This window comes from Muntiacus reevesi, chromosome 11, assembly GCF_963930625.1.
Source record: "Muntiacus reevesi chromosome 11, mMunRee1.1, whole genome shotgun sequence".
Classification (NCBI taxonomy): Eukaryota; Metazoa; Chordata; class Mammalia; order Artiodactyla; family Cervidae; genus Muntiacus; species Muntiacus reevesi.
In genome coordinates this window covers 33,330,499-33,342,026 of record NC_089259.1, presented here as the reverse complement: position 1 = coordinate 33,342,026, position 11,528 = coordinate 33,330,499, and the positions used below count along the sequence as shown (strand labels likewise).

The following is an 11,528-nucleotide window of genomic DNA, read 5'->3' as shown; positions in this document are numbered from 1 at the left end:
TTCTTTTAGGTAAATATCAAGGAGTAAGACTGCTGGATCATATGGTAACAGTATGCTAAGTTTTGTAAGAAACTGTCAAACTGTCTTCCAAACTGCCTGTACTGTTTTAGATTCCTACTAGGAATGGATGAGGGTTCCTTTTGCTTCACATCCTTACCAGTCAAGATGACTAATTTTTGACAAAAACACAAAAGGAATTCAATGAAGAAAGGATAGCCTTTCAACAAATGGTATGAACAGTTGAATATATCATACACAAAAAATTCAATCCATACCTTGTTACGTATATAGAAATTAACTAAAAATGGACTATAAACCTAAACATCAAACCAAAAACTATGAAACTTCTAGAATCAAATAGGAAAAAATATCTGTGAACTTAAATATTTCTCAGATACAACACAGGAAGAGCACAATATCTTTCAAAGACACCATTAAGAGAATGAAGAGAAAAGCCACAGACTGACAGAACATAACATCTTCAAGTTATGTCCACACTTACCTGCCCAAGGATCTAGAGCTAGAATGTGTAAAGTATTCTTGAAACTCAGTAAAGTGGGCAAAATATTTAAACAGTCACTTCTCCAAGGATTATGCAAATGGAAAATAATTACCTAAAAAGATATTCAACATCATTACTCTTTAGGGAGATGGGAGATGAAACTGCATTGAGATACCATTACATACTTATTAAAAGGGCTAAAATTTAAAAAACTTGACCCTTCTAAGTGTTGGTGAGGATTCGGAGGAACTGGAATGCTTGTACTATGTGATCCAGACATTCCACTTCTATGTATGTACCCAACAGAAAAGGACATATGCAGTTGTTAAGGTAATAGCCAAGTACAGGGAAAAACCCCAAATGTATTAGATATACTCCAGGGAAGTGAATTAACTCTGGTATGTCTGTACAATGGAGTCCCGCTCCACAATAAAGATGAGTGGATTATTGAAACATGCCACAGCACGATGAATCTCAAAATAATTGAGCTGAATAAAAGAAGCTAGACAAAAAAGTACACGGTATGTGTTTCTAGTTGAATAAAATTCTAGAAAATTAAATCTAAATGTGAAGTTATAGGAAGTAGATGGTGGTTTCCTGGGGAAGAGCAGGGCCAGCAGAAGTGGGAAGAGGGGGCAGTGGGGAGACTTTGGGGTGATGGGTTTGGTAATGATCTTGATTTACTGTCTAGAGAGACATGTCAAACCTCACATTCTACATTTCTGTACAGTTTGTTGTATGGCCATTACACAGCAGGGAAAAATAAAAAGTATTATGTAAAATATTTTACATATTTATATAAACAGCCATCATATAGTTGACACGAGATGATGGTGGTAGTGTAATCCTGGAGCATCAGTCAGCCCGCTTCCTGACAACCACAGCCTCAAGTCCTCCGTCAAGGAGATCCTCATGTCTGCTGAACAGCAGGACAAAGAACACCCAGAGGAAGGGAAACTATGACAATATTTGTCCCTGATCATCGTTTTCTAAAACGGAGCTCCTTGGACTTGAGTGATCTGCCAGAGACAGGAAGGTGAGTCTGGGGCAGGAAAGAGCAACTCATTACCGGTGGTGGTCCAGGGAGCCCTCCACCCCAGCCCCAAACCACATTGTACACTGTTTGCAGGAGACAGAGGCTTGACTTACAACCTCCTGTGAAGGAGACCTGTGAGCAAAATGAAAGAGCAACAGCAAGAAAATCAAGACATGCATGTGGTGACATATAGAATACCTTTCTGGGCTTGCTTTGTAATGATTCGTTCTGTATTTTTAGTTCAGAACTAAAGGAGTTAAGTTTCAGAATTCCTGTTTAGCTGTTTTTATCTCGTGACAACTTGTCATGGGGCTAAATCGGGAGCCACACCCGATGGTTCTGAGCACACTCAGGGGACTATATTAAGGAGCATGTGACAAATGTACGAACAATTTATAAAACCATTCGATCAGTTACTTACTGCTCTCTGGACAGGGGCTGAGCGTTTGAAGCAAACGAGAATGCAGATGATGCTGTGAAGTTCACTAGAGATTAGAGGGAAGAAATAACACAACATGTAACACAGTGACTGACTCACCTGTTCTTAGGACTGTAGGACTTTATACTGAAGATAGGACATGAACGTCAAGACTGTATACAGGTTTGCAGATTAATGGTCTGAAAACAAGTTTTTGTAAGGCAGAAGAGAATCAAAGGCTCGTTTCTGTTTTCTACACAACTAGGATGAGAACTTTATATTTGGAGGACAGCAAACAAACCAGCTATGGTTGTCTTGATGGAAATCAGGCCATGTTGTGCCTACACTCTACTGGACTTCAACATGACACGTACACACTGTGCTGTTTATAGAAGGATGGAACCTGTTGAAGTAGTAATCGTTTATACTCCTCTTAATTCACACATATGATACCAGCTTACAAAGAGTATTTATTTGCATCTTCTCATGGGATGGAAAGTCAATGAGGCTGATTGAAGTTTTTAAATCGTGAAAGTTGCATGAGTGTCATTATTCATTTATTAAATACCCACTCTCTACCAAGTCAATTAGCACAGTGCTTACAAATGTAAGCTTTGTGGTCTGGTGGTCTGGGTTTGAATCCCGTATCCATGGTTTCTTCTAACTTTGTGGCCTGGGACACACCATGTTCCTCAGTGTGTTTTTGAGTGGCCCTTCATCCCTGCCTCTAGGGGGCTGTCGTCAGGATGGGGTAAGTGAGGTTTGTAAAGTGTGTTGCATAGATCCTGACAACTGTATAGGCCCACTGCAGCTGTGGCTCTCCTTCCACACCTCAAATTTGGATCCTTGAAATCACACTATCATGGCTGTCTCAGAGGAAACACGCTAGCTGATTCACGCCAGTCCTGGGATCACACTTGGGTTCTCTGACCTTGGCCTCAGCTTCTTTCCCCCATCTTGAATCAACACTGGAGAGATGGGTCCACTTGAGCTTTAGGTTTTGGAAACTCTCACCTAGCATTTTCCTTCAATCATGCTGGACTCCATGTGTACTTCCTGACTCTGCCTGGGCAGCTGGAACACCATGTTTAGCCAGCATGTCTCGGACTGCAAAGCAGAGGGCAAGCGTGGCTTCACCTACTTTCACCATGTTCCAGGGAGGTGGGGCCGTGGCCCAGAAGTAGCTTTTTTTTTCTTCTTTGAATTGGAAACAAATGGGACTTAGGGATGTGAAATGAGTTGATTTGGTTCAGTTTCCACTGGGAGTGAGGGACAGTCTTCCTTAGTAGACCAGCGATCCAGTTTTCACTGTACATGTCCTGATAACATACCCCCTCTTCAGTTTTCTGAATTGGTTATCGTGTCTCCATGCAGAGGATACCTGGCAGGTAGTGGTCCAATAGCTCTGAGGGGTAACTGCTGGGACTGCCATGTCGCTGGGCCCGATGGGGGAGGACCACAGGCTGAGATTCATGGTCAACATGTTCAACAACGTACTTCCCTCCTTTCAGCCACCCAGCTGGAGACTCAATTCCCAATCTCCCTTGCAGAGGGCTTGACCACCTGATAAATTTATAGCAATAGATGAGAGTAGAAGAGATCTTACGGTATTTCTTTTTTTTTTTTTTTTTAATTTTTTAAAAATTTTTCAGTGGGTTTTGTCATACATTGATATGAATCAGCCATAGAGTTACACGTATTCCCCATCCCGATCCCCCCTCCCACCTCCCTCTCCACCCGATTCCTCTGGGTCTTCCCAGCCCAGCAGGCCCGAGCACTTGACTCATGCATCCCACCTGGGCTGGTGATCTGTTTCACCATAGATAATATACATGCTGTTCTTTCGAAACATCCCACCCTCACCTTCTCCCACAGAGTTCAAAAGTCTGTTCTGTACATCTGTGTCTCTTTTTCTGTTTTGCATATAGGGTTATCGTTACCATCTTTCTAAATTCCATATATATGTGTTAGTATACTGTAATGTTCTTTATCTTTCTGGCTTACTTCACTCTGTATAATGGGCTCCAGTTTCATCCATCTCATTAGAACTGATTCAAATGAATTCTTTTTAACAGCTGAGTAATATTCCATGGTGTATATGTACCACAGCTTCCTTATCCATTTATCTGCTGATGGGCATCTAGGTTGCTTCCATGTCCTGGCTATTATAAACAGTGCTGCGATGAACATTGGGGTGCACGTGTCTCTTTCAGATCTGGATTCCTCAGTGTGTATGCCCAGAAGTGGTATTGCTGGGTCATATGGCAGTTCTATTTCCAGTTTTTTAAGAAATCTCCACACTGTTTTCCATATCGGCTGTACTAGTTTGCATTCCCACCAACAGTGTAAGAGGGTTCCCTTTTCTCCACACCCTCTCCAGCATTTATTGCTTGTAGACTTTTGGATAGCAGCCATCCTGACTGGTGTGTAATGGTACCTCATTGTGGTTTTGATTTGCATTTCTCTAATAATGAGTGATGTTGAGCATCTTTTCATGTGTTTGTTAGCCATCTGTATGTCTTCTTTGGAGAAATGTCTATTTAGTTCTTTGGCCCATTTTTTGATTGGGTCATTTATTTTTCTGGAATTGAGCTTCAGGAGTTGCTTGTATATTTTTGAGATTAATCCTTTGTCTGTTTCCTCATTTGCTATTATTTTCTCCCAATCTGAGGGCTGTCTTTTCACCTTACTTATAGTTTCCTTTGTTGTGCAAAAGCTTTTAATTTTCATTAGGTCCCATTTGTTTATTTTTGCTTTTATTTCCAATATTCTGGGAGGTGGGTCATAGAAGATCTTGCTGTGATTTATGTCGGAGAGTGTTTTGCCTATGTTCTCCTCTAGGAGACGGTATTTCTAGAGCTGGCCTCAAACACTACACATCACTCCCCCTTCCCACATGACCCTGAGACTCAACTTTGACCTTGTAGACAAGCCCAATGTCCAAGGGGCTGGAAGGATAGTTCCTTGAACATCCTCCTCTGGACTGTTCCTCCTCTGGGTTTCCCAGGTGGCTCAGTGGTAAAGAACCCGCCTGCTAATGCAGGAGATGCAGGAGACATGGGTTTGATCCCTGGATCAGGAAGATCCCCTGAAGAAGGAAATGGCAACCTGCTCTGGTATTCTTGCCAAGAAAATCCCTTGTGCAGGACAGCCCAGCAGTCTGTAGTCCATGGGGTCATAAAGAGTTGGACACATGCATGTACGTATACTCTGGGCTGTTCAGAACTAACAGGGACACCAGTGACCATGTCTTGTTCCATCCTCTTCCACCTCTGCCTCCCTAACAGGTCAGGGTTCTTAGTTTTCCATCTCTAGCACCTTTCTCCTGGGTAACTTAAGTGGGTAATAAATTCTAAAGACAAAACCAGAAATTAGCCCATCAGCTGTGCTATGTTCATGAAGTGACAATGTGTTTCACAGAAAATGACTTTGCCATCTTTGGTGATTCTGCTGTTTATTTTCTGCCCCAGAAACTACTTGTTTGAACAAAATCACCTCGTTATTTACTCATGGCTATGTATATCACTAGGCTTCCTCCCTGGTTTGGAACTTGGTGGCTTATTGCTAGGGGCCGTATCTGCATTTTAGAAATGACTTTTGAAACCATTTCAGAGATTATCCAGAGAAGAACAAAAATCTGTGTAAGGAATCCAGTAGTACAAAAAGTGTGATGGTGGAGCTGCATGGAACTGTCTTATTATTATACCTGCTGAACATAATAACAGTTGAGCTCAGAAGACTCTGTAGCTCTTTATCACCCCAATTTCAAAAGGTGCACAAACCACATTCTCCCACCTGTGAACATTGTCTCAAAGGTGCCACCTCCACCTGCGTCCAGGACAAAACTTCTCCCCGCCCCCACCCTACTTCTCAATATCACCAAATCCTACTGATTTACCTCCAGGACAGCTCCTTCTCTCTAGCCCGTCCAGCATGCTGCCAGTGGGTCCCCTCCATCTGTAGGGCAGATCTCATTCTGCCTCCCTCATGACCCCTGCCTCCATCCTTTGTGGAGCTGTGGGAGTTGTATAGCCCTGCCACTCCCCGGCCCTGGCCTGCTGTGTTCTAGAACATTCTAGAGTTTGGGAAGTGTACTCAGCACATGTACCCCACATTAAGGAACACCCCAGCGGGGTCTGATGTATCACCTCAAGTTCCAAAGTGTTAATATTTCTGTTCAGAACAATCGATCAAAGTGGACAAAGTCTTTATGTAGCTTCAGATCCATGGAGGTAGGACTGTGTGGCCTTAAGTTCTAACTTTGTCCCCCAAAGTGTTGACCCCTTGCTCTGAATATCTATTGTGTTTCTCTGATCTGCTTGCTCCACTTCAGAGCAGATTCTAGCAGGATCTCCTGGCTTCCCACCCACCCTCCCCCCCAACCCCCCACAGCGAACTCAGCTGTTTCCGGTCCCTCCTCCCTGGGCTGACCCCACCCAGCTCAGATGCCTCCTCCTCCGGTGTCCTGTGCTCAGTACCTTGTGTTGACATGGTGGGTTGTGTGACCCCTGGGCTCCTGAGTCATGTTGGGCTCTGTCCACAGCACCCCCCATCCCACAACCCCCATGCATCTGGGCCCTGGGGGCAGCAACTGCTTTGAGGACTCAGTTGAGAAATGACTCCCCCCACTGCTTTCTCCCTGGAATGTATTTACTGTTTTATTGTGGGTGTTAATGGGGAATCAGGATTCCATAGATGGACTTTGGGCTTTGAAGTTGACTTTTCCAGAAACAAATGTATGCATCAAGGGCTGTCTGGACTTTGACTCCAAATTTCATAACTACGGCTCATCAGCATTGGCTAAGTTGACAGGGAAAATCCCGTGCTCGCCACGGATCTCGGCAAACCGGTGCCTGTAGCTTTGTCATACGAGCTGCTGCAGAGGAGTCTGGGGTGTGGGAGGGGACCCCAGGAGCCGGCCCAGAGGAGCAGGAGGCTCGGCAGGTGGCCTGTGCGGTTTCAGTCTTGAGTTGTTTAACTTAAACCTGCAGTGTCTGTCTTTCCACTGGTTCACTCTTTTGTTTTAGTCGATTAGAGAGGCTTTGAGGTTTTCCGTGGGAGACTGTCCTTCTCACGTGGCTGCACTCTGAGAGGTGCTTTCAGGGTGGAGAGAAGGATCTGGGTGTACTTGGTGTTCTGGAGCCTGTGCACAAGCACAGGGGCACACAGGAGCTGGTTTGCAAAAAGAAATTGAGAATTGTTGAAATGTAAGATTTTTAAAAGAAATTTTTATTGAAGTGTTTTAGTTGATTTATCATGCTGTGCTAATTCCCTCTGTACAGCAAAGTGACTCATTTATTCATATGTGTTCTTTTTCATGTTCTTTTCCATTATGGTTTATGACAGGATATTGAAGACAGCTCCCTGTGCTATGAAGTAGGACTTTGTTGTTTATCCATCCTATAGGAAATATAGGATGTTTAATGGCCCTTCTAACCTTAAAATTCTTACAATCCATAGCAATGAGCCTGTTAGGTCTTTGGTCTTTGGTGTTTTACCATGACTGCTACCTCGTGTCATTTTTGCTAATAAATGCTTTATTTACTTCTTTGCAGCCCGGTCATCTGGTCTGTCTTTCACTTGGCTGATATTTATGGGATGAGGACCACGAGGTGGGCATTGCCTCAGGTGCTGGGGAGTTACTGGTGAGCAAACCTGGTGTGTTTCCACTCTGCTGAGCTTGCGGTCCTTTGGGGACAGGAGGTGACAGCCACGGGCTCTAGCAGTTGGGTTAGGAGTCGTGCAGGGTGGACCGGAAACCAGTAGATTGGGAAAGCAGGATTTCCTTCTGCTGGGTTGGAACAGTACTCCTCAGTGTCTTTAATTTCTCTCTCTCTCTCTCTGTCTTCAAAAGAAGCCCACACAGCTCTCCGAACGCCCTTCATAAATTGTCCTCTCCGGCGGGCTACCCTCCTTCTGTTGAGCCTCCTGGTACCGGCCGAAGCGTCTGCCGCGCTGTTTACATGCCTTCATTATTTATAGGCTGCTACGATTCCCTGCCTCCTCAGCAGTCACCACCCAGACGTGCTGTACATAGTTAGTTATTTTAATCTTTCCCAGTAAATCACGGCTCCCTACCACCCCATTGCTTTTATTACTGGGCTCGGTACTCCCTTCAGCTTTCCTGCATCTTTACGGTATTGAAGTGCCTGGAATTTCATGTAATTTTCCAGGTGGGGTTTGGAGAAGGCTATTAACGAGGGACTCTCACCTCTGTTCTTTGCTGATGAAACCACTGGGAACAAAGCCCAAACCTGCATTAGCCCTTTAGCTGCTGTATCAGCTTTACTAACCCATATCTCATTTTCTCTTCACCGTCACTCTGCCTTGGCGTGGCTGGCTGAGCCCACGATGCTCTCACTAACTTGGCGCTTTCCGTCAGGCCTCAGCACTGGCAGGTGGAGGAGGGAAGAGGGGGCAGAGCCCCCAAGAGCAGGTGTCATAGCACGGTGAGTGGCGGTGACCATGCCTGCCCCGGGGAGAGTGATGGCGTGCAGGCTGGGACTGCTGCAGGCTTTGTGTGTCTTATATTTGAGGCTTGTAGCATGTTGGCCTGGAGGCTGAGGAACAGGCCCAGAGATGCTGGGGAAGTAGCAGGAAGCCACCCAGCTCCAGGCGAGCCAGCTGGTTTGAGTCAGAGCTGCGGGACTGCAAAGCCTTTGCTCTCTCGAACAAGTATGTCTCATGAGGGGACTCAAGGCAGGCGGGGTGATGCTTGGTATCGGGGCCAGGGCTGGAGTCATGTCCACTCCCCAAGTTATGCACTGAGGTGGCCCTGCTCCAGCCTGTTCCTCGTCCTCACGGAGTGTGGAGGAGAGAGGACCACTGAAATCTGTAAGCAGGTGAGTGGAAGTTAAGTTCCTGGCTGCAGTGGACACTCAGAAAGGATCGTCACACCTCCCCTCTCCACGCCATCACCTGGAGAGCAGAGTCAGGACACAAAGCCCAGCCAGACCTTTCAGAACCGTCATCTGAAGACGAGAACCAGCCACCCTCTGAGGCCGTCTCTAAAGGAAGTCGACCTGCAGTGTTTTAACGGCCCGTCGCCAACCTCAGTAGTGCCACCGCTGCCCAACACTTTGCTTCTGTTTCCTCCTCTTTTTCAGGTCAAAGTTGAAATGGAGTAACTGGACTTTATTTCTCCTGATGCATATGTAAATCCTGATCATGAGTCAATGAACTGTGGATTTTGACATGTTTCGTGTGCAGAGTCCCTGCTCTGGAGCCGTGGCTATGGCGGAAGAGCTCACTGGCTGCCTCTCCCTCCGCCCGTCAGTCCTCAAAGTCTCACTTGCAGGACAGCCTGGTATACATGGCAAAGGCCTGACCATTGGGCTTATGCAGATCTGAGGCCCAGGCAGTGTCATTACTTAGTTTTATAAAACAGGGCAAGTCATTTAATTTATTAGAACCTATTTTCTTTCCTCATCTTTAGGATTTCTGCTCATGTGTTGCAAGGGGTGAGTATGGTCATAGTCCTGCTTGGTAGGCTTGGCTTGGTGTCCTGGCATCTGCTCCACACCTGTTGGCCTTCACTTCTGCTCGTCTTTACCTCTTATTTCCTGTGAAAGCCCATAGCATGTGTGGATTGCCAGGTGACCCACATGACAGTGAATACTTCTAAGTTTCTGCTGTATGTTCAAAACTATATGATGCATAGTATCCACCCCACCACCAGCATGACCATTACCGCCACCGCCACCATTGTCATCACCATTACCACCATCATCATCACTGTTTTCACCATCACCACCACCATTGTCATCACCATCAGCATCAGCATCATCATCCCCTCGTCATCACCATCACCACCACCACCATCACTACCACCACCATCACCACCACCACCATCACTACCACCACCATCACCACCACCATCAGTAGTTTCACCACCACCACCACCACCATCAGTAGTTTCACCATCACCACCACCACCATCACCACCACCACCATCACCACCACCACCATCACCACCACCATCAGTAGTTTCACCACCACCACCATCAGTATCACCATCAGTATTTTCACCATCACCACCACCACCATCACTACCACCATCACTATTTTCACCATCATCACCATCAGCATCACTCTTACCCTCATCATCATCACCACCATCAACATCAACACTATCATCACCATCATCACCACCACCACCATCATCACCATTACCATCAGTATTTTCACCAACGCCACCACCATCACCACCACCACCATCAGCATTAGCATCACCATCACTACCACCATCACTATTTTCACCATCATCACCATCAGCATCACTATTACCATCATCCTCACCACCACCATCAGCATCACCACCACCAGCATCACCACTGTCATCAGTATCACCATCACTATTTTCACCATCATCACCATCATCGTCACCACCACCACCATCACCACCAGCATCACCAGCACTGCCATCACTGCCTCCACCAGTGCTTACTGAGCACACGTGCTGTGCCAGGCACTAAGCCAAGCCCTTTGCAGACATGCTCTCATTTATTCTTCAAAATTACCCTTTCAAGTAGTTGCTACTGTTATTCCAGTTTTGAAAACAAGAATACTGATGCTTGGAGAGGTTAAGTGTCAATACCTTAGTCAAGGCCATATAGGACTTGAGAGATAAAAAAGACACATGAGGCATGAGCCCTGCCCTGAGGAAGTTTATGAACTGCTGTGAGGCAAAACCAAAGCAAAATGAATGACCTTGGGGGACTGTCTGTAGTAAGTGCCAAATGGCATAGTTCAGGCTGGAAATGCTGCAGATGCTCAGGGAGCAGGGCTAGTGAAGGTCACTGCGTGTGTACGGTTCTTTGTTTTATGAATTAATTTTAAGGGAATTCAGCTTGCCCTCAGGACTGTATGGATGCATGTGGGAAATAAGACTCTTAGCCATTCAGACTCCACAAGAAGCCAGGAAATGCTCTGCTCACAGGGCTCTAAAGGAAGACAGAAACTGACTTAGACCTGGACCCACAGAAACTGGGCTCAGGAGGCTGCACTGGACCCAAGTCTGCTCTGGTAACAGGGTGGCCTCGTGGCCTGGCAGCTATAGAACTTCTGGCTCCTTCTCTAAGGCTCTGCTGTTAAGGAAACATGACCATTTGCTCCTAGAATACTCTCTCTCTCTCTTCTGTCCAGATTTCCAAGAGCAGGCTCTCACGCCCTGCCTAGTCCTCATCATCCTTCTTTAAGCTGAACCTCTGTACCTGCCCAGAAAACTCATTGGCCACTGGCCGGCCTAGGACTGTGGACATCAGTTAGGAGTCCATCCTCAACCTGGTCAACTTCAGCCAGAGTCTCTTAGTCCTATAGATGCAGAGCCAGTCATCTAGGCAGCAGGACCCCCAGGAGGGCTGTGTCACAGGACTGGTTCACACGGGCATCTGTCACAGGAGCTCTGGTGTGGCCATCACTGTCACCTTCACTGGCCTGGCCTGGTGACGGCAGCCTCTGAGGATGTGTGGAACCAGAGGGAAGGACCTTTAAAAGAGATACAGAGGGAGGGCTGGAGTGAGCTCTTGGTGGCTGAGGACACAGGAGAGGACCAGCCACGTCTTCCCTCTCAG

At 46.2% G+C, this 11,528-nt stretch overlaps 1 protein-coding gene across 1 annotated transcript; it reads left to right on the top strand.

Moving 5' to 3' along the window:
• The first annotated feature begins 9,635 nt into the window (after positions 1-9,635).
• Positions 9,636-10,405, top strand: LOC136144123 (hepatitis A virus cellular receptor 1-like). The gene is made up of 2 exons (XM_065901797.1): positions 9,636-9,751; positions 9,940-10,405. The coding sequence occupies exons 1-2, from the start codon at positions 9,636-9,638 to the stop codon at positions 10,403-10,405; spliced, it is 582 nt and encodes a 193-aa protein (XP_065757869.1).
• The last annotated feature ends 1,123 nt before the right edge of the window (positions 10,406-11,528 follow it).